The sequence below is a fragment of the Sturnus vulgaris genome, chromosome 3 (genome assembly GCF_052056855.1).
Source record: "Sturnus vulgaris isolate bStuVul1 chromosome 3, bStuVul1.hap1, whole genome shotgun sequence".
NCBI classification, from domain to species: Eukaryota; Metazoa; Chordata; class Aves; order Passeriformes; family Sturnidae; genus Sturnus; species Sturnus vulgaris.
This window is the reverse complement of record NC_142245.1, coordinates 56,479,464-56,501,855: the sequence shown is the minus strand read 5'-3', so window position 1 is coordinate 56,501,855 and position 22,392 is coordinate 56,479,464. Positions and strand designations below refer to the sequence as shown.

The following is a 22,392-nucleotide window of genomic DNA, read 5'->3' as shown; positions in this document are numbered from 1 at the left end:
GCGCGGGGAGGCGACTCCCGCCGCTCCTGCGAGCACGGCCCCTCCTCCCGGCCCGCCCCGCCCGCCGCACACATGTGCCCGCACCCAGCGGCGGAGCGCGCCGTCGGGGCGGGCGGGCGCCGTCGCCTCCCGACACGGCGGCAGCATCGCGGCGTGCCGGGCGTTCCTCGGGCGCGGGGAGCGGGTGGCCGCGCTGACGCCGCTGCGCGCCATGGCTGTCGCCTACCTGCTGGGCAACGGGTCCGCGCCGCTGCTCGCCGGAGCCCTGGAGGTCCCGTTCGCCGCCAACGCCTCCGCCTGCCGCCCGCCCGGGCCGCCCTGCCCGGCCTGGGGCAACGCCTCGGCGGCGCTGGGCTGGAACCGCTCCGAGCCCTGCGGCGGCGGCAATGGCAGCGCGAACGGCGGGCCCTGCGCGCCCGCGGGCGGCGGCCCCTCCGTGGTCACCGCCATCGCCATCATGGCCCTCTACTCCGTGGTCTGCGTCGTGGGGCTCTTCGGCAACTTCTTGGTCATGTATGTCATTGTCAGGTGAGTGCCGCCCTGCCCCGCCCCGCAGCCCACGGCCGCTGCCGTCGGGGCGGAACCCCGCCGCCAGGAGCCGGGATGCGGGACGGTGTCCCGGCGGGGATGCTGCGGTCCCTGTCCGCCGGGCAGCTCTCAAAGGGACGTGGTGGAGGGTGCGGACAGGCGACGGTCCCTGCAGGAAAGGGAAGGAGGCTTTTGATAAAGAGCCGGAGCGGGTCGTGGGGGAAGAGAAACTTGCGGTGGAGCCGTGAGGGGCGGCCGGTCCGTCACAAACCGCTGCGCGTCCGAGGATGTTCTAACGACCCTCCGAGCTGCAGCACCTCCGCGAGCGGCTCTGGCCAACGGGGCCTGAATCCCGCACCTGTCCCCCAGGAGCGAGGATTTGAAGGGACTAGAGTCATTGCCCGGGAGCGTGTGCGGGTACGGGGTAGTACATGGATAGCCGGCACGCATCCACCTGTGTTTCCACCAACCTCTCCCAAATACACGAACAAAATGTAAATGGCACCGCGGGTAAACGCTTCTCTGTGGCCGTGCTTGGAGATCCACTGCCTCACGTCTAGACCTATATGTGTATATTGAAATACATTTATATAGTGTATAGACATTCATGCGTATACACGTGTATAAGAACGTGTGCCGTGATCGCGACCGCTTTCCGTAATCCCGGCGTTCCGGCTGTGCTGCGGCACTTCGCAACTTTCTCGCCGGCAAGAGAAAAAGCCCCCAGTGGGGCTATTACAGATCAGATCACGGGCGATAAATCCATTGCCCGTAAATGAGCGGAAAACGAGTGAGAGGGAGATGAAAGAGGCTCCTTGCCGGCCTGGCAGCGGAGCGGTGCTGGGCTGGAGCTTCCATGGGGGAACACTGCCACCTCCCGGGAGCGACGGGCCGGCAGCCGGGCGGCGGGGAGCGACAGGACGGGGCCAGCTGAGCTCATCGCCCTTCGTGGCTGCTCGTCCTTTCCAAACCAAGCGTCCACTGCGCCCTGGAGAGCCCAGCAGGCGCTTTTAAGGGGGGAGGTGGGGATGGCCGAGGGGCGCGCTCCGTTCCTATCGAGTCAGCCCCAGCACTTCCAATTCCCCCCCCGTCTGGAGCGTCCGTTCTCCCCTTGAGCTCTGCATTCCCCGAGGAGTCGGGGCCGCAGGAGCCGGGGTTGTCTCTGGCAGTACTGGCAGGCCAGAGGCAGCGGGTGGCTTTGTGGTGCAAGCAGTGCCAGCGGTAGAAAGCCGGGGGTGAGGGTCGCGGTCCCGCTGGGGTGTTGCAGCAGGATGGAGGATGATTCCTTCGGCACGGGTTAGGGATGTCACTGCAAAGCCTGAGCATCTGGTAGACCTAGTGGGAACGCAAGTAATAACCATCAGTGGTTCAGACTAGAGCAGTTCAGAAACCTTGTGGGTTTAACTATACTTTAGAGGCTGCATGCACAGAGCTGGTGAGATTCTCTTCTGTCTTGTGGTTTTGGTCAGTCTGAAACTCAGGCTGTCTGTGAAGAGACATCTGCAGAAAGGCTTCTGAGTGGGGGCATGACTGCAATCACCATAGCAGTGTTGAATGCATTCCTCTGGGAGGAAAAGCAGATGCACAGTGTAACAGAGGCAGGATAGCTGTCAGCAGAGAAATATGCCACAGGTTGTCCCTGGAATTATGTATTTATTATCCTGGGCATAACCCTTACTAGGTTCATATTTCTTACGGTAATTAATCGAATTACACTTGCACCACAAAGCCAAATCGAATGAGGCACTTGTATTTAGATTTCTATCTAAAGAAAGCATCTTTCCCTGAGATGACAGCTTGAAAACAAAAGCCAGAAGCAATAGGAGAAAGCAAAAATATATTTTCATTTTACAGAGGAAAACACAAATTAAGTGGCTTGTTCAAAGCCATCAGGAATTTTATGGCAAACCCCACATCTCCTGTGAAAGAACAGCTTTTGGTATGACAGAATTGCTTCCCAATTAATACCACACAGCTGTTTAGCAATTGGGATGACAAGGAATTTACATGCTAATGGCTGAATAGGATCTGTGGCTTAAGCAACACAAAAATACATTCCCTTTCTGTGCTTCTCTGTAGGTGTAGTGTATCTGGTCAGCAATAGGGAACCTAAATGATTTAGGTTATTGTAAGCTATACTAGCTTGACAGTGTTCCAAATCATAGAATATGAATCTGTGAAATGGTGACCCTGTGCACTCACATTCATTCCTCCTTGCATCCAACTACAAGTAAGAGGCCAAAGTTTCACTGGATTGAATTTGTCATCATATAAAACTCTCCTTCTTTATCTGCCTTTCCCATCATGCCTGCTCGGGAAGAGCAAAACATTTAACTTCAAATTAATCGTGAGAGAAATTGAGGCTACTAAAAATTAAGATTTTTAAAGTAATATTGGTACCTAATTTGTCTTGAAAATACTAGGAGTTGGGAGGTAGGTGCTTAGGTATTTGAAACAGTCCTACTCACCTTTCAGAGTCCAGCCCCAGTGAAAGCAGCAGAGACTTCAGGTCGAGTGTGTGGCATGCTAACATCTCATGTTTGGTTTCTTTGTAAATAGTTTTTAAATAATTATATAATTCTTATAAACATTATTACTCTTAAAAGTTTTTTACATGAGGCAAATCCAGGGGTTTGGAGCCAGAGATTGCAAGTGCTGGCCTGACAGGAAACTATTACTATCACTCCACAATGCCACCCTGCTATCCCCGCTGGGGCAAACAGAGGTTAGACGGCAGGTATGTCCAAGGAGGAGTTAGAAATGTATTGTGATTTTCAATGTGAGAAGAAGGCTCTTTGTGCAAAGCAGGTCCATAGATTTCCAACTTATACACGCTGTGTTGCAATTAATGCATTCTCATCCACCCTCCTCATTCTTCCAGATGGTTCCTGTTCAGCTGAATGCTTTCATCCTTGAATTAATATTTACGTGTCATATATGTAATGTGCGAGGCTTAACCTCATGTTACTAACACTGAGCGCTTTCCTTTTTCAAGTACCAGAAAATGTCTTCGAGTGACAGCAGTAGGAGTTTAATAGGTTTTACTGCCAGACGTGGCAGTAATCCTGTAATCAGAAAAATCTGTAAATAATATTTATTATCTGTTTTCCTCATGTGCTTTATGTAAATGTAAATTACTAATATGAACACAATGTTGTTATGGCTATATCAACAGCAAATGCTACTTCTAGCTGCTGCAGAGTACAAGAAGACAGTGTACAATTAGTACCATGTGGCATTGAATTAATTGACACGGTAATCCAAAGGCTTTTCCAGCTTTCTCATCGAGTTGGTGGGATATTATTCTCACAATTAGAATGGAAATAAGAATATGTGATTAAGGCAATATGCTAGAAAGCTGCTATAGATCCTAGATGAAAATCTTAAGCATTACAGGTCTAGAAGAGAGGAATAGCTCTCAGAGGCCCCAGTCCTTCACAGTCCAAATGCTCTGGGAGAACTGTAATTCCACCAACAGCCGCTGAAGTCAGTCAAGTTCAGAGTGATTCCTCATTTGTTTTGCTATAAATTTTTCACATATCATAAACAAAGGGGTCTCAGGTTCTCCGCAATCCTCTGTGGAGGAAAGAAATGGCTTTTTTCATTGAGTAAATGATTACACTCTTAAAAAAAAAAAAAAAGGCAGACAGGGAAAGAAGTTAAGAAGTCTCTGAAATTAAGGGACATCTTTCTATGTGTCTCAAAACAGCCTCTTAATAGTGTTTTGAAAAAAATGGAGCTGTGACTGAAGCATCATCTAATCTGGAAAGACTGCAGCACTGAAAAGCCTGGTTAGTTAGCTGAGCTCGCTCACAATTCAGAAAAACTGTGTTATTAAGTAGAACAGACTTAGAGTTGAAATTTCAATTGTAGAAATAATTGATATCATCAGAGGAATAAATATTCTCACACATGTACACAAAAGCGTGAAGTCGTTTCAGAGAAAAAAAAATCGGGAAATAATCACAAGCTTGAAAGTGGGTGAAGCAAAACAAGTGTTTCTAAAAAATAGGTTCTTTGCAAGGTGATATGGTGTTATGGATGCAGTATGTCAGGTGACCTTCAGCATCTTTTGTAGGAGCATAGATCAGGGAGCTTAGAAACTGAGAAGTGCTTGAAATTCCTGCTTTTCTCTCCTGTCCACAGCCTCATGAACTTCTCTGCATTTGCACAGCATTGCTTGTGTGAGTGTGTGTCCTGGCTGTTCTGCTGACTGCAAAGGTTCCACCCCCATGCTAAGAGCTGTAAGCCTCAGCAGCCTTACCCAGTCATGTCAATTATGAATTAATACAGCTCACAGCACCAGCCAGAGAAGACCTGGGGACAGAACTGTGGGAGCACTGCTGGGCAGGAGCAGCAGAGGAGCTGAATTAAATCAGCAGCATAGCAAGGGGGTGACCCTCAGCATGCTGCAAGGCAGGTGTCCCTGTTTGCATACTGTTTGTGACAGAGTTTACCAACCTTTGCTAGTGGGTAAATGTTTAACTACCAAGCAGCTCCCCTCCTTTCCCCAAGATGAAGGAAAGCAGACAGATAAAATGGAATGTATACCTTTATATTCATTTTTTTAAAATTATGTTTTTACAGACATGATGAAAATTTGACCAAAAATACATGAGGCTGCAACCTGGGGGTAACACCCATCTCACTGAGGAAGCAGAGGCACCTGAGGGATAAGTGAGAGCTCTGCAGCTCCAGACCTTGTGCCTGGCCCCAGTCCCAGTGAACTCCTGCACACGGGACAGCATGCCAGGCCCAGGTGCACAGACCCTCTGGGTCTGCTAATGCCTTCCACCAGGCAGTTTTGGCAGAATTTCACTCAATTTGCCTGTAAAAAGCTGTTTGATCCCACTGCACTTTTCCTGGAGTGACGTTACGGTAATGGCTCCCATGAAAAAATAATGTTAAACATTTCCTGATTTTCTTTTTAATTTTTTTTTTTTTTTAGAATTTCTGTATAAAAATAATCAAAAGTTACCAACTTTTCAAGGCTTCAGTAAGGATAGAAAATACTGTATGCACATATTGCTTATATTACATAATTACGAGCAAGCTAATGACTAATGAGTGATTTAGCTAACACAACCCTGGAGTACTGCATTGTTTAATTTACAGTGTTTTCCCAAATCATCAAGCATAACTTTTGCAGAACACTGTGGATAAGCTTTTATGACTTTTCTAGATCAAAAAGTGACATATTTACAAAAATCTCAAACATAACATGATGCAAGTCCAAATGTCTCAGAATCATAATTTAGCTTACTAGCCTCTTTTCCAGTCATAGCCAGCAGCTGGTGTTTAGTCATAGAGTGGAAAAAATAGGGGCAACACTGTGTGAGTATCATTCTAAATGACTTTTAGACTGCAGAGAGACTTTCTGAGCTGAAGTTTGCATCAACATCTATTCAGTAGCTTTTTGTGGACATTTCTGACATGCAGTACTCCCCAAAAAAATGAAGATCAAAAATAAGATTGGAAGAGGAAGGTATCAAAGATTGCTACTACTAAACAAAGCTGCTTCAAAACAAGCATTGGAAACATTTTTACTGATTCTAATTTTGTTATTTTTAAGCTTCATTCTAATATGGTTGTTGTAGAGGTCTTCATTAACATATTGTTTTTAAAAAGTTATTTATTTTCATGATGATTCCAAGTGAAAACAAATTTTCCATGCTTGATAAATCTCTTCAAAATACAAATCCACTCTTGTAACTATGTTTTTAAAAATCCAAAAGCAACTGTTTTCTGAATTGTTGCACTTAAGCTGATCTCAAAGAAAGCTCTTTTTATAACCATCTATGTCTTCTTTGGTTTTTATAATGAGGTTTGGGTTTATGGTATTGAAACTAGGAATATTATAATCATCTCTCAAAGACCCTAGTCCTTTTTGGAAGTGGACTTTTAATGGTGTTCACTATCAAGGAGTTCCATAGCTTGCCTGAGCTGTGATAAGCATTCTCATTCATCTATTTAAATACTTCTAAATTTTATTTATATTTCCCTTTGAATTTACACGATGAAAAAAGATAGGCATGACACACCATAGCTAATCAAATAACTGTGAAGGACATGAAATAGATTTTTTTTCCACCTTCTTACTGAGAAGTGTTCAATTATCAGCTATAAGATCTTGTATCTCAGATCAGGACTAAAACTTCAGAACAAAAATGTTTGTGTAAAATGGAACGTCTCCTCCTTGTCGTGTTGTGTGGAGCAGTTCCAACTGAGTGAAGTCTCTTTTTTAGAGGGGACCAGGGAGCAGCAGTTGTCACAGTGCTAATCTTCAGCCCTGGGATGTGCTGCCCCTATAGAAAAATCATCTAAGGAGTCAGTTACCCAAATCACTCTCATAAGATTGTGGTCTTAGTAACTCCCTCAGAGCTGCAGTTTCAAACACAATCTTATCCTTGTCACGTAGAGACTGAGTCCATGATTTCCAGTAGTTTTGATTTGGTCTTCTCACATAACACATAACTGTGTTCCTTCTTCCTGCCATGCCAGCTTCCACCATTGCTTGCTTTCCCCTTCTCCCCACATCACAGGCAAGCCTTCCTCCACATTTATTCTCTCTGTAGTTGGTTTGTCTCACCCCTGTCGCTCCTTTCCAGATCACACTCAACAGCTTCTCCAGAAGATCCCAATCTCCTGCATGCAAGAGGCCATGCCTTGTACACCTAGTGTTACTTTGGTCTGTGCAGTCTGTGTATGGCCTGGCCTCCAGCCTCATGCCACCTCCCTGCTACCCTTCGACCAGAGGGATTGATTACCTGCTGTTCCCTACCACACCTTGAGGGATCTCACATCTACTAGCATTAAAACTGTCTTCAAAGGCTTCCCTGCCAGCTTCCCTGCTGACCAGGGATATTTCATGTACAGTCCTTATCTCAGGTGATCAGTCTACAGATCAGGAGGAGGGGACCAGCACCTGGAAACCAGACAAAGTAGCTGATAGCTTGTCCCCTCCAGAAAAATGTCACCACAGTTATCAGAGGTGTAGTCAGCAGTTTTACTTTTAATCACATTTCCCTGAAGGCAGAGGAGGAAAAAGCCAAATTGAATATACTGACAGTTTTCCTTTATATGTCTTCCTAGCAAAGCAAAACCTTCAACAATAAGCACCTGCTGCTGGATAATGGCAATATATTGAAGTTAGCCTTTTTAGCACCATTGATTTATTTCAGAGAGATATGTTACACAATAACCATGAAATCAGCGACCTTTATTGGAGACCCATATATGCCTCAGCACCAGGCAAACAGAGACTCAAATAAAAGTGCTTTGACAAACAGGCCAGATTAAGTTCTGAAATAATTGGCAGGTAATTTTTCCCTCATTCAACTAGGCTGGAAGGGAAGAAAGTGTACCAGCAGATGACTGTTTGGGCCCTGGAGCATACTTATTACTGTCATTTGTTTTTTATCATTAAGTAGCTTTTTATGATGTCTAGGAAAAGAAGAGAAAATTAGGAGTTATAATACATGACAACATCTTAAATATTTTTGTGGCAAGTGATACACCTATACCTGTTCTTGACTGGTTATCCACCCTTTTTGGACAAAAAAGAATGCATCACATCAGTTTTATTTTGTATGGATTTCTGCTATATATTTTTCACATTTATGTAACTTTAAAAGGCATAAATAATAAGAAATCATAAAATAATTACCTGTTTTGACTACTGTGAAGTTTGTGTGTTCTGTTTGAAGTAATCTCCTTGCTTGCTCAGTCAGACCTCTAGGGAAATGACCAGCCTTCCTCCTGAAAATAGCTGTTTTTCCCAAAAGAATAAAGCTAGTTTTATTTTGTCTGGGTAGGGACTAAACTCACTGGCTCAAACTAAATAGCAGAAAGAGGACTTCTGTATGATGCCTTTTAGTAGCAAAAAAAATAAAATCAGGAAGAGCCACAAAGACAGCAGCAAGTCATTTTTAGTCCAAAGTCCAACAGAGGAAGAAGGATGAGTCAGATGCCCTCACAACTCTCTTGGTGCCACACCATTTCCCAAAAGATTGGCACTGAAGTCTAAAGGTGACTCTGCCTACAAGGCTTTTGTTTAGCTCACCCTCTCCCAAAGCTGAGGTGTGAGATAAATTCCTGATGGGTTCTGAGTACAAGAGAAGTGGCCCTGAGCTGGTGCTGCTTCCCAGGAGATGATGTGCTCTGCTTGCTTCTCCTACGTCCTGTAAGCAAATACTGCTGGATCTGCACATGCCTTGGCACTGTCCTGATGAGAGGAAGGGATAAGCTGGGAAGTCAAAGATGCTAGCAAGGTAACCCAAGGGAAGTAAACTTTGGTGACATTCTAGCCAAATCTCATTTGCACTGTGAAGGAGAATGAAGTGACAAAGCAGTGGGAAAACAAATTGTTAGGGAGAAAAGAGGTAGCAACTGCAGTCCAGCAGTTCCCTGCCCTGTGCTCAAGTGCACACTGACCACATATACACTCAGACTCCTTCAGAAAATGGACATCCCCTTGCCAGCGAGTGAAGAAAGGATAGAAAGCTGCTCCGGAGCAATATATGTGAAGCATGACCGAGTATGTCAAATAACTAAACTCTTTGGTATTAGATCTTCTGCAGTCAGTATGTCATGCCTTGACACCTAAGTGATGCCTAATATTTTTCATCTCTAATTAAACCACTGTGACAGGTCACAGCAGTGACTGGGTAGAGCTATGCTGGGAGTCAGGAGGGCACAGCAACTGCCTCTGTCTTTCTTAAAGGCATTAAAGGCTTCCTCACTTCCTCATTTCAGCTTTTACCCCCAAACTCAGATGGGTTCAGGAAGCAAGTGAATGTGATGCAAATTGTACAATTTTATTGCAACCAAATGTAAATGCTTTCAGCTCTGTTGTATCTGCTCAAGGGTTTGTTTAGATTTTCAATTTGTTGTTGGTTTGGTTTCAGTCAGGGCTTACTATGTTTAAATTACAGCCTTGTGTAAGATCTCTTCAGTAGAACATATATCAAAAGAATGCAGAGGTTGTTAACCACAAGATGGCACCTCCAATCTGGGTGGCCTTACTGCCTAATAACCTATCAGGGTTGTGCACAAATTTATGGTGCTTGTAGCCAGAGATGAAATTTAATGGCTTAAGGAATAAGCATTCAGAAGTACCCATGAATAGAAAAATCTAAGACTTAAGTTTTAAAGCTGGTTAAATCATGTGCTTGCAGACAGAAGGTTAGACCTATTGAGAATATATATGGCTTCAAAACTTTTAATAGGTTACAGCCTGCCACAGCACACATCACAGCTGTGGCTGAGATACAGTATGGGTCTTTCTCTATAGAGACTCATTACCATGGGAAGAAAAGGATAATAAAATAGATGGACGTCAGTAAAGTCCATCATTTGTGACGCTTTAGCTCAAAGGTATTTTCCAGAATGTGGCTTGACAGACTTCATTTCAGTGTTAAATATTAAAACTGGATTGGCAGACAGAAAAAATTTGGAGGGTTTTTACAGACCACCTTGAATTTGTCATAACTTTGTTAAAAGCTTTAAGGGCTCAAGAAAAATTGAAAGTACCTGATATCTCAAGAAAACATGCCAAAAAAATCCCTTTTTCCGACTGTTTTTGAGTTGCATATACAAGGTGAACAATCATGGGGGGAAAAAATTAATTTAAATTGATTCAACTAGGCATACTTCACATGTTTTTAATCTTCCCACCCAAGGCGACCTCAGCTAATCTAATGTATGCACATAATGATTCTTCATTTGTTTAACAAGTCATTTGTGCAAGAAGAACATGAATTTGAAACGCTAACCTAATCTCCAGCATCAAGAAGAGTTATGTCAGGTTGTCTGTATGTATGCAAGACCTAGCTGTTGGCTGTTGTTTCTTTCAGCAGCCAAACCATTTTTGAGAGTGACTGCTTTCTGCAGTGAATCTCCAGTGATTTTGTCCAGTTTTTTATGTATTTTGTGCTGAACTTAAAGACAGATCTTGAAGTAATCTTTGTCTCCAAATTAGCACTCTGTAGGCAAAACCTTGCATGCCTTTGTGTTGCTGAAAGGAATTATTACCAGTCTGTCATTGACCAGCTTATTTCCTAAGTGCAAAAGACTGTTTCTGCTTTCTTCCTCATTGATATTTTGTGACAGAAAAACTGCACTGAGGAGTTAGAAGGGGTATACTAGTAGGTGCCAGGATTATAATGAGCATAATTAATTTGGGTATATACCAAGAGCAGTATTGCACTAAATATTCAGAAAAAGCCCCTGAATCATCACACTCTATTAGTCTTTTCATTGCAGAGCTGTAAAATAAAAGTAAGGTCACCCAAAGCCAACTTCTGTTTTCACTTGCAGCCTTGCTCATCGTCATGCAAAATTTAATACACTTGACGTTTTAGATGCTAAAATTTCATTGTAATCTAAATACCAGTATTCAGATTTTCATGAGTTTGCATTTAAGATTTTTTTTCTCTACACGTCTGTTAATTTTTAGATTCTCTAGTGAGTTTGAATGAAAATGTGAAAGCAGTATCTTAAATGATTGCATTTATAAATTATGCTATTGCATTATAAATTTTGGTATTACTAAGTCCCTCTCAACTGTAGAAATCTCATCACGTATACATTTATGTCTGGATAATGGAAATGTTTGTTCTGCTTGTTCAAATAGGTAGACTTATACCTTAGCAAATAGCATAACAGCTAAGATAAAGACTTTGAAAAGCTCCATTTTGATCAACTGTTACTTTTCATGCTGTTAAAATTACATTTAATCAATTGCTTTGGTATTTATTTGTTCAGGCAAAAAAAAATAATCCTGAGAACACTGATAATCTACTTATTTAGAAAAATACATGTTTTACAAAATGTACCTTGCAGAAATGAGCCCCTTATAAAATCTTTAAATAATCTGTACAGAGAAACACCCAAATCCCATAGAGTTTGTTGAAAAGAATATTGTAAATTTCAATAGGCTTTTGTTGATTAGGAAATTGTGGAGGTAAATACTTTCTGTCACCATAAGAGCTCTGTTTCTATTCATTGTAAGAACAGCATGATTAGAAGTACAAATATTACAGCATACATCAAGCAAAACCCTTCACTAAGGATCTATAGAGGCCATTAAACAAAGTACGTCTAAGAACTTTTAAACTTAAACTGACAATGAAACTGAAAACTATATAACATTTAAGTGGGAAACTGAAACATATGTAGCATTTAAGTGGGATAAGGCTCATGCCCCATGAAGAAACTTCATTTTCTTTATTCTATTCTATTTATTCAGAGCATTTTTCTGTCCCTCCTCTGTCATGCTAACCTGAAAGTCATTTACATATTGGTTGATGGTTTGGGGTCTTTTTGTTGTATCAAGCATTCCTTTTAAATAAAAATGCCTTTAATTACCAATAAGAAAACATTGTCATTACTATCTGACGATGTGCTCTCCGCACAGGCCTGTCCCAAAATCGCGTGTGATGGCAGCAGCACTGAGCAGCATTCCCAAGCATGCTTTCTTTCCCAGCTGTAAAGAAGGCAGGCAATCATCTAAGGTCTGAGCAGGGCTCAGCAGCCCTGGTGAGGGCACAGAATCCTCATCACCTTTGCCTGTTGGTGCAGAGCTGAGAGCCACTGCCCCTCTGTCACTGTCCCAGCCTGGGCAGGTCAGGTGGGAGCAAGCTGGATATGTCTGCTCACAACATAATCAAACCTTCAGGTTAGCTCTGGACACACCTTCAGCTACTCCTGGGTATCTCAGACCTTTGGAGAGATATTCGTTTTGATAAACCACAGGGCTTAGTACTGGATAGAAGTAAAAGCAGAATATAAATGTTGCTGCTTTCATTCTCGTCTGGAAGATTCTCCAGCAAATTGCCCAAGAAATGTTTTCTCCTCCCTCAAGTTTTTAGAGCTGTAGCTTTTATTATGTACCTCTCCCACACTGCAATCCTGTACATTTTTTCCAATTTCCAGCAGAGAGAGTTGTAGATGCAGCATTTATGTTAGTTACAAACTTGTATTTGTAACTATTACTCCATTATATAAATGGAGTAAGAAAAATTTTTACAGGACTTTCAGAATATGGATTTTATTTACAACTTGAAAGTATCACATTAAGATCATACTTTCTCAAGGCCACAGTCAAGATAGTTTGGATCTACTTGAAAATCTGTTCTTAAAAACCACCTTTAACTGAAATTAGTATTTGCTAGTGTCTTCTCATGCACGGTGCTAAAAATGAGAGAACAGATACAGTGCCAATGACTTCAAATGTTCGTCATAAAAGCTGTCTAGGTCCATTCAACATGAAGTCTGCATTTCTGCATACCCTGCCAAAGAAAAGTTCCAAATGCACATTCCTTACACAATTCTTTTATTGGGATTTTTTGCAAATGACTCATGTTCTGAAGAGATCTAACTCAGATAAAACCCATGAAATTGTGTATTTTACATTTTGTCTTCCCGAGCAGGTTCCCCGGCAGGTCTTTTGAAATGAGCTATTCCTCCTGAAAAGCACTCTATAAATTCTAAAATGTTTGATCAAACACTCTGCTTATTAGTTTTGCAGAACTAGAAGGAAGTTTCATTAAAAGAGTAAGCTATATGACCCCCTTAAAATCCAAGCAGCCACAGGTCCCAGCAACCTCAGCAGCCATCAGGGCAGCATGGCCAGGAACATTACTTAAATTGAAACATTTTTTGTACTACTGCAAAAGTACAGCATCCACATAAAAAGTAGGTCTCAAGTGCTGGTCATTTGGAATCACATCATTACTGCTCCACAACCTGCAAATGAATTTTCTATTTTTACAGAACATAGTTTTGATATTTGGCATGACAGCAGCAGGTACAGAAAATCTATCTATGTAGTACAATATCTGTAAGCATCCAATTTTTTCAGCTTCTCAATTCTTTAGCATCTATAATACCGTTTCTTCTATGTGTATCTTTTCCTTCTGCACAAGTTAAATTAATCTTTTCTTCTTTACAAACTTTAGCTGATGTCTCACTAGACTGCCAACATATAGGTGAATCATAGCATGGTCATTTGGTTAAAAGCAGAAAATGTGATCTTTGACAGTATCTAGCACATTATTTTACAGGAACTTCTTATAGATGATTCACTGAATTCAGTTTTATTTAACAATGTCACTTGTGGTCATTCACATGCTATGCCAATTTTTCTTTTTCTAGGTACACGAAAATGAAGACTGCCACCAACATCTATATTTTCAATCTTGCATTAGCAGATGCCCTAGCAACAAGTACTCTGCCATTCCAGAGTGTGAATTACTTGATGGGAACGTGGCCATTCGGTACCATCCTTTGTAAGATTGTTATATCCATAGACTACTACAATATGTTCACCAGTATCTTCACACTCTGCACCATGAGTGTGGATCGCTACGTGGCTGTTTGCCATCCAGTTAAGGCCCTCGATTTCCGTACCCCCCGAAATGCCAAAATTATCAATGTCTGCAACTGGATTCTTTCCTCTGCCATTGGCCTGCCAGTTATGTTCATGGCAACGACTAAATACAGGCATGGTAAGTCTGGCTTTCATTCCTAAACTGAGTACTCAGCATTTAAAATCCTTTCTGCATTTTTTCACTGCAATGTAGAGACATTGAATTAACTTTTGACCTCCAACTCCTGTAAAGCAAGTGTCAGTGCAAATTTTGCATCTGGCTGTAGTTGACTGGACAAGCAGTGCATGTCGTCTTTGTTTTATGCCAAGCAGCTCCAGCTCCTTCTGTGAAAGTCCCGCTTGCTCCTCCTTCCATGCAAGTCCTGCTGTGCCACTCGATTACTGTAATGTTTGGAAAAGCATCTGTGCCTGCCTGCCTTCTCCTGTGGGGCAGTTCTGCATTACCCTACAGCACAGGAGCCCGTGCTTTACCCAGGATACTCCCACTGGGAAGCTGGCCGTCATAGATACGTTACACCCTGTCTGGCAGGACACGGTACAGAGCAGAGAGCACGTTCTGGACACTGGTGCTCCGAGACCTTCCATAAAGGGGCAGTGACAGCATGTCAACATAAATCCAGACCCTCCACAGTGCATAGTTACCAAGTGTCATTCTCTTCCCCATTGCCCTGAAATGTCCAAACTCTGAGCATATATGGTGGCTTAACAATCTTTCTTTTTACCACGTTTTATACTGGAAGTGAAAATGAGTCAAAGTGTAAGCACTTATGACAAATCAGCTCTTTTCCTTTTAAGCATACATTAAATTCCAAGTCATAATATGCAAAAGAGAACATGTTAATTTGGTTTTGTTTTCCTAACTCACGCTTCATGCATGTTTTGCAGCACTCTATCCTACCAATGTTTGTGCAGATGACAGATCACAGATTGCTTCATTTTACATGTTTACTTAGGTGTAAAGTCTTCATATATTTGCCTATGATATTTAATTAAAGAAAGGTTTAAAGAAAAGCCAATGAAAAACTGACCTGTGTGTTCTTCTCTGCTGTTTTCCTTTTCCTCAGGCTCAATTGACTGCACACTTACATTCTCCCACCCTGCTTGGTACTGGGAGAACCTCCTAAAAATCTGTGTCTTCATCTTTGCCTTCATCATGCCAGTCCTGATCATTACCGTGTGCTATGGGCTGATGATTTTACGCCTGAAGAGTGTCCGCATGTTATCCGGCTCCAAAGAGAAGGATAGGAACCTGCGGAGGATCACGAGGATGGTTCTTGTGGTGGTGGCAGTGTTTATTGTCTGCTGGACTCCCATCCACATTTATGTTATCATTAAAGCCCTGGTCAACATCCCAGAAACTACTTTCCAGACTGTCTCCTGGCACTTCTGTATTGCTCTAGGGTATACAAATAGCTGCCTTAATCCAGTCCTTTATGCATTTCTAGATGAGAATTTCAAAAGGTGTTTCAGAGAGTTCTGCATCCCCACTTCCTCAACCATTGAGCAGCAAAACTCCACCCGAGTCCGACAAAACACTCGTGACCATGCTTCCACTGCCAACACTGTGGATAGGACTAACCATCAGGTATGACTAGCAGTGGAGATGTCATCTCTGGATCCAGGCCACCAGCTTGGAGATGACATGTGCTCTGAAGTTACCACTTACACTGATTTGTAGCTTTTGGAAGGTCTGAACACTTTCAAGGTTATATTTGAAACTGGTGTATGCATACACAGAGACCCCAGTCCAGCATGGTGCTAATTGTTCTCTGCCCTGCTTGATGCTCAGAAGCCAAGGGTTCTAAAGGGTACCTTGAGTGACTGGGTCCAGCGTGCATGCATGTACAAAGCACTTAAAACAGTGTTTCACTTGCAGGATGTTTGCAACAGGATGAAAATTAATCACAGATTTTCCTGTTCATACTCCTCGTCTGATGATGGAGACAGGAGTGGGACAGAATACAGATCTCTCTTCTCCCATTGCAACAGTGAATAAAAAGATAAAAAACTGTGCTTGTTCACTTTTGATTGATGTACAAAGAAGGCCTACCTGGCCTTGTTTGTCCTGAAAGTCATGTAAGAGATAGACCAAGGCTTGTCTACATGCAGCTTTTGTGTCAGATAATTATGTGGTGAATAAGGAAGGGTTAGATATATACGTGTATATATATGTATACATAAAAATATATACACACATGTTAAATACTAATGTGTCATTTTGCCATTACCATACCAAGAAAAATACCTTTTCGATGTAGAAAAAGCCTTTAAGAAGTAGGGATTTTATGGCACATCAGATAACAAGAGTTGTTTTTTTTAATTATTATTCAGCCTATTTTTGCATAGTTTTTGTGAAGTAGCTCTTTCGTACATGTTCAATATCCATTGTCCTGTGTTTAGTCTTGAGAATTTCCAAGTTCCATCTCTCAGCAAAACATGAAAGCAAATCTTAACATTCATGAAAGTAATTCAAGCACATTTCAAGCACTAGAATAAGTTTGAGTTGTCTCTGTAATTCCTTAAAAATAAGAACAAAAGGCTGATTCATTCCTTGCCATATCACCTTTCAGCAATATACTTAGGTTGCTCATGCAACACTTTCTCACTGCTGCCACTTCAGCCACAAGCTGGCTGCCTCCTCGAGGTGCAGAACACAGGGGCTTCTTGTGAAAGCAGCTACCTGCCTGACACTCAGCTGCTGACAGATAGCCCAAATAAGAGTATTCCCATCTCCAAGGAGACTAAACAGTATTTGCACCACAAAAGAGGAGGGAAGTCTAAAGGGAGAAGGGCTAAAGCAAGAAGCTTTATTAAGCATCAAGAATTGGTGTTGTTCACCAGTGTGTGATTCATACATGCCAAACTGTGGCCTGTGAAATTGGCACCTCAGTCTGGTCGTGAAGCAGAACCACCAAACTTGGCATAGGTGCACATATATATGTATGTATGTATGTATGTACGTATGTATTGTAGTATTTACTAGGTGTAGCAAATTACTACATTCATCTGTTAATAATGCATTTGTAATCATCAATGGAGTCAATTTTGTGCATGTGTCTGACAACAAGATTGTATTTCTGTCTAGTACAATTCCAGCTTTTTAGAGTGCAGTGTGTATGCACTCATTTTCTACCTTTAGCTATATATCTTTATATTACTTCTAGGAGAGCTATAGCCTTCTAAACTTCTACCCAAAAGATTAATGTGGTACTGCCTAGAGGCTGAGCAAAATAAAATCTGTTTCCCTGAGCACTGACCAAGCACAGAATAGAAAATGATATTTCCCAGAGAGATGTTTAGCCTACACCACCAAGAGACATATCCTGCTGGGGCAGGGATGGAGCAAGCAAGTGAAGTGATCTTGAGAGTGGCAATGAGGAGGAAGCTAGTCCTATAGTTGGGTTCTTTGCTGGTTAGAATTTTTGCTTTTCTTCCGGGAATGGTGTTGAAATAAATTAGTTATGAAGAAATAAAACATCTGTAAAGGGGAAGGGAAGGGAAGGGAAGGGAAGGGAAGGGAAGGGAAGGGAAGGGAAGGGAAGGGAAGGGAAGGGAAGGGAAGGGAAGGGAAGGGAAGGGAAGGGAAGGGAAGGGAAGGGAAGGGAAGGGAAGGGAAGGGAAGGGAAGGGAAGGGAAGGGAAGAATGCTAAGGAGAAAGATAAATGTAAGGAATGCAGTCCAAGTGAGGCAGTAAGGATGGAAACTGATTGGCAAAGAGCCGATCTGCATAGAACAAAAAATGGGGTATGCAGAGCTGGAAGAAGTTTGGCTACTTTGATAGCTCTGCCTAGCAACTAACCATCAGTTTTCCCCAGAGCCAGGGAGAAGAAGCACTTGGTAGCTCAGGTCTTCATAGGTGAGTGGCTAGGTCTTTGCATGCTCAGGTGTTTGAAAGACTCTGGAGTGGCCAACTCCACTTCCCTCACCACCATCCCTGCAGTCCTTGCTTTGGCAGCTGCTGTTGCTGCCACTGGTTTATTTCTGCCAGATGTGCTCCCTGAATGCTGACCTAGGACTTCTCCATGGAGTTCAGTTCAGCAGCTATTTGGTACAGTCTTTCCACAACGTCTGTAGAATACATTCACAAGCAAGCCATGTTCAAAGCTTACTGTTAAACTTAATTTATCTTTTTTCTCCAGCAAATATTTCTGTAAGAGACATGTTTTGATGACTGCTTTTATCAGAATGAGAGACAAGATTGCTGAACTAATCTACACTAAAAAGGTTCTCTAGAATAGTAATTACAAATGTAATACCTACTATTTTTATATTATTATTTTAAACACAAAAACCCCTAGAGTGAATGCAGCTTTAGCTATCAGAAAAGAAAAAAAGAAAATAACTGCCCAGACAAACCAATATTTGCTCAGACAGTGAGATTCTGTAAATTCTATAGACAGGGTATTATTTTACAGGTGAGTGCTTACTATAAAAGAAAATCTAGCTTGTGTATCTATTGATTAAAGTATACTGACAAGCTCTTTCTTGTATAGACAAGGCATTGGAGAGCATTTGGTATGAATTCTAATTGCAAAGCTGTGTAGTACTTGGCATGCTTCATATAATTTTCTAAGAAACAGATGTTCTACAAGTTATTTTTTTGCCAAGTGAGAATTCTTTTCTCCTGCTAAAGTTAATGAGAACTGCAAGGCTCAATCACGTAAGGCCTAACACTCTTAAAGCATTTCAAAGCATTTAGAATTAACACTCTTAAGTATTTAAGTTGTTGGAAGGAACAACAGTGTCTTCTATCAGTTCAAAAGCACCAATAGGAAACATCATAAATATTCATATTATTCTGAGTTAATATACTGGCCTTTGGCCTACTCTTTGCCTCCTTGGCATTACCAAAAAGGTCTAGATTTAGTGCTTATAATTTTCAGGAGGGTTTATGCAATCTTATGCATGGAGAATGAGTGATGTAATCCTGGGGAGAAAAAATGCTCAAAAAGCAAAACTACTTTCTTTGAACTTTTTTCTTTATGACCAAGTATTGGCAGGGGAGGGGAATGAAGGACTAAGTAGTAGCTTTTGCAAATGGCTGAGGGTTTTTTGATGTTGTTAACATTAACCGATTCCTATCAAAATCTTGGCAAGTATTTTGAAATAGCTTTTACTTCAGATGCTCAGAAACTTCCTGCATCAATTTACCTCTGAAATTAAAAGAAGTTTAAATATAAAATCAATTGATAGTTATTTTCCCCTGAAAACTAAGCTTTTGCTAGTATCTATGTGTTAAAAGCAAAAAAATCTTAAATAATTATGGAACTGGATTGTTAATAATTACAGAAATCTGAGAAATTTGTTTCAGTGGATTCGTTTCTTTGTGACCCATTTTTATAGCTGCTTTTATAGCAACTTCACCTGAATGTATCCAAGCAACTAAGCCAGTTATATATAGGCACATCTTCAGGACTATTTAGTCATCCCATGTGTAACTCCAGTTTTAGCTTCTGATGCTTTCTTGTCAACTACTGAAATGTCTAAATGCCCTAATGGAAATTGTAAATCCTCCCCATATGCTGAAAATGAGGCCTCAGATATGTTCAATAATAAAAGGCTTAGCCCTGAAAGCTTTGCCTTTACTGGCTGGATTGGCAGCCACATGTAGAAATAAAAAGGATATTGGATTCAAGAAAAAGTTTTTAAGTTAAAACAAGGGAAAACTGAAAGTTAGTTTCACTTTTATCAAATAAATGAAGAAAGTGTTTTCTTACTTCTTAATTTTTCTTGTGAATAAATATGGGGAATGCTGGTGATTCCTGTTGCAGAAACATGAAAAAAAAATGGGCAGCTTCTTGGCAGATTCACATCTACCTGCATTAACAGAGAATGGTGTTCCTGTGTATTTTCAGAAAGTTAATACATCTCCTTTGTGAATTATACTGTATTTCAATAATAATTTCGAAGTACTGGTTTCTTTAAAAGCCCGCTTCTGGCGAGATAGTGACATCTATGAAACACTTGTCTAAGTTCAATAGATCCTTAAAACTGGGCTATCTTTTGTAACTAATATGCCTTGACATGGGCTCTTTGTGAATTTCCAGGCTTCATCTGTGTCTCTGCTTTCCACTCCATAAACCCGTGATTTGCAGTGACTCCCACCCAGCTCTCAACAGGTTCTGGTACAAAATTAGCTGAGCAAAAAGGGGTAGCAGCCTTTCAGGACATGCCGTGCAGTGAGCAGGTTTTCTTGATGAGAATATCTGTAGTGCTACCATTCTTGCATGCAAGTAGGACTCAGCATGGAGACTGTGGACACACAGGGCTGAGAGGTTGTTGGGTTTGTTTGCTGATGTAAGTCCACCTCAGACAGCGTTTAAACTAGACTGTAACTGAAAATCAAAAAGTTAGACACTTCTGATGTATTCAACTAAAATACTAATTCCCCTGTAACTGCTACAGAAACAATACAGAAAGGGAGTGAAGTTTTTCCATGCTCGTGAAATTCACAGAGAGGTCCACCCTAGAAAGAGAACAACTGGCTTGATATGAAGTATATTCTAATTCAAATTTCAGACCTAGTAATGTTTCTTTGTGATCATTTCCTCTGTTGCTTCATGGCAAAAGAATAGTCTTGCCTTACTCTGGGCTATGTGCTTAGTTAGCTTTATACATCAGGACAGTAGCTGCAAATAAGAAATAAATTCCTCCTAAAAAAACACACACACACAAGCTTGTGGGTGGGAAGATACCAAGCAATTGTTCATTGTATTTGCAATTTCTTTCCTTTCAGTTGGAACTTCAAGAAGCTGAAACCACTCCACTGCCGTGACAGGGTCTCCTGCTGCATGGCTCTCAGAGCAATTCCACTGCCACAGTGTGCCAGTGGGAACATGTAGGATATGCTTTCCCTCAAAAAAAATACCACAGAGGAAAGTGCCTGCTTTTCCAGTCTGTCAAAAATTGCTTCTGCTGCACATCTGCACTGCACATAACAGAAGCATGAAATGTAACAGCGAGCAGGGCCAGGAGATGTGGGGCCTTCCAGGCTCCAGTGTTCAAAGCAGTCCTGTTCACCAGGAGCACATTCCTTAGTCTAAAACAAAGCTACCGTGCCTCTAGCAACCCGACATGCTCTTGGTAAGTTACAGTGGTGTTAAAACAGGTTGGAAAGAAAAATTCAAACACTAGACAACTATAGTTTGAACAATAAGGTGAGCTCTTGAGGATGGAAAATTATGGGATATGAAGTTGTAATACTGTTAGGTACACTCTATTTACTCTTAAAATTTATTTGTAGAGATGTTTTCTGTGCAGGTTATTTGCGTGCTGAAGTCTCACAAGATCATGTCAAACAACACATTTGTTGTTCACGACGTCTTCTCTTGCAAGGGTAACACTTTCTGCAGTTTCAAAGGAAATTTTTTTTCAGTGATCCCTTAAAAAAATAAAACAAAAAAACCTAAAAAACCCCACCAAACAAAAAAATTTCCAAGCTTCATCTTCTGCTTCTATTTCATATATGTTAAAAAATACTTCAAAGTCAAAACAATGAGCTTTCACTTTTTCTAAGAGATGAGTAAATGAAAGTATTCTACATTGTTATTGATTGTTAAATGATCCCCAAAACAGCATATATTAACATAAATTTCTTTGTGAATAAAAATGCAGCTATAAGCCTGTCAGAGTGTGCACAAACTGATGATGTCTTCTCTTTCAAGTAGTTTCTCAAGTTTCAGCTGCTCTGTCAGCAGCATTTTCAATTTGTAAGTAAACAACAGCCCCTATGTGAAGTACTTGGAGCAGTTAGTGCATTAGACCTTTTAAAAAATATATTAAAATTTGCTATATATCTATTTTTTCTTAACCAAACCCATAGTGTGTTTGCTTTTCTAATCAACATAAATCATCTGCATTTTATATTAGCTGCTAAAACGCATTAAGATTTCAGGAAGAAATATTGTGCTGCAGCAAATGCCTTCTTAGCTGTTTTCTAGTATGAAAATTAGAAATATCCATGTAGATAACTTGTGGTGCAATGGTATTTTCTAGACATTGTTTGTTACTTGCTTTGTAAATAAATCATCAGTAGTTAACTGGGGAAAATGTACTTTGATGAATTTAAGTGTATTCTAAAATACAACTATACGGAGCAGGGGTTTTTTTTGTCTTTTTCTTTCTGCAGCCAAAATACATTTCTTATTTTCATTGTTAAATGTGAAACAATGAGCTTATAATGTGAAATTGTTTGTTTCTGCCATAGACTGCATAATAAAGATTGAAGACCAAATCTTTGCAAGTTGTAAATTAAAGGATTATTTGAGTTTCATCACTGTGTTGCAGCTAAATATGTAGCGTATATATCAGCAAAATATGAAGCTAGATATAACAAAAGTGCCTTAATTGTCTTCTCTTTCTGTTGAAAATTCTTCTGTGTGGTCATATGGATTTATATTTAATTTTATGTTAGTTTAGTTGTATCACCTCATAGTCATCATTAAAGTTTAAGCAAGAGTCATCACCATTCTAAG

The 22,392-nt window shown here is 41.2% G+C and overlaps 1 protein-coding gene across 1 annotated transcript; it reads left to right on the top strand.

Annotated features, from left to right (window-relative positions):
• The first annotated feature begins 71 nt into the window (after nucleotides 1-71).
• On the top strand, nucleotides 72-22,151 carry OPRM1 (opioid receptor mu 1). The gene is made up of 4 exons (XM_014886006.2): nucleotides 72-528; nucleotides 13,684-14,036; nucleotides 14,983-15,503; nucleotides 20,655-22,151. Exons 1-4 carry the CDS (start codon nucleotides 212-214, stop codon nucleotides 20,691-20,693), a joined length of 1,230 nt encoding a protein of 409 aa, XP_014741492.1. The 5' UTR covers nucleotides 72-211; the 3' UTR covers nucleotides 20,694-22,151.
• Nucleotides 22,152-22,392: the final 241 nt, after the last annotated feature.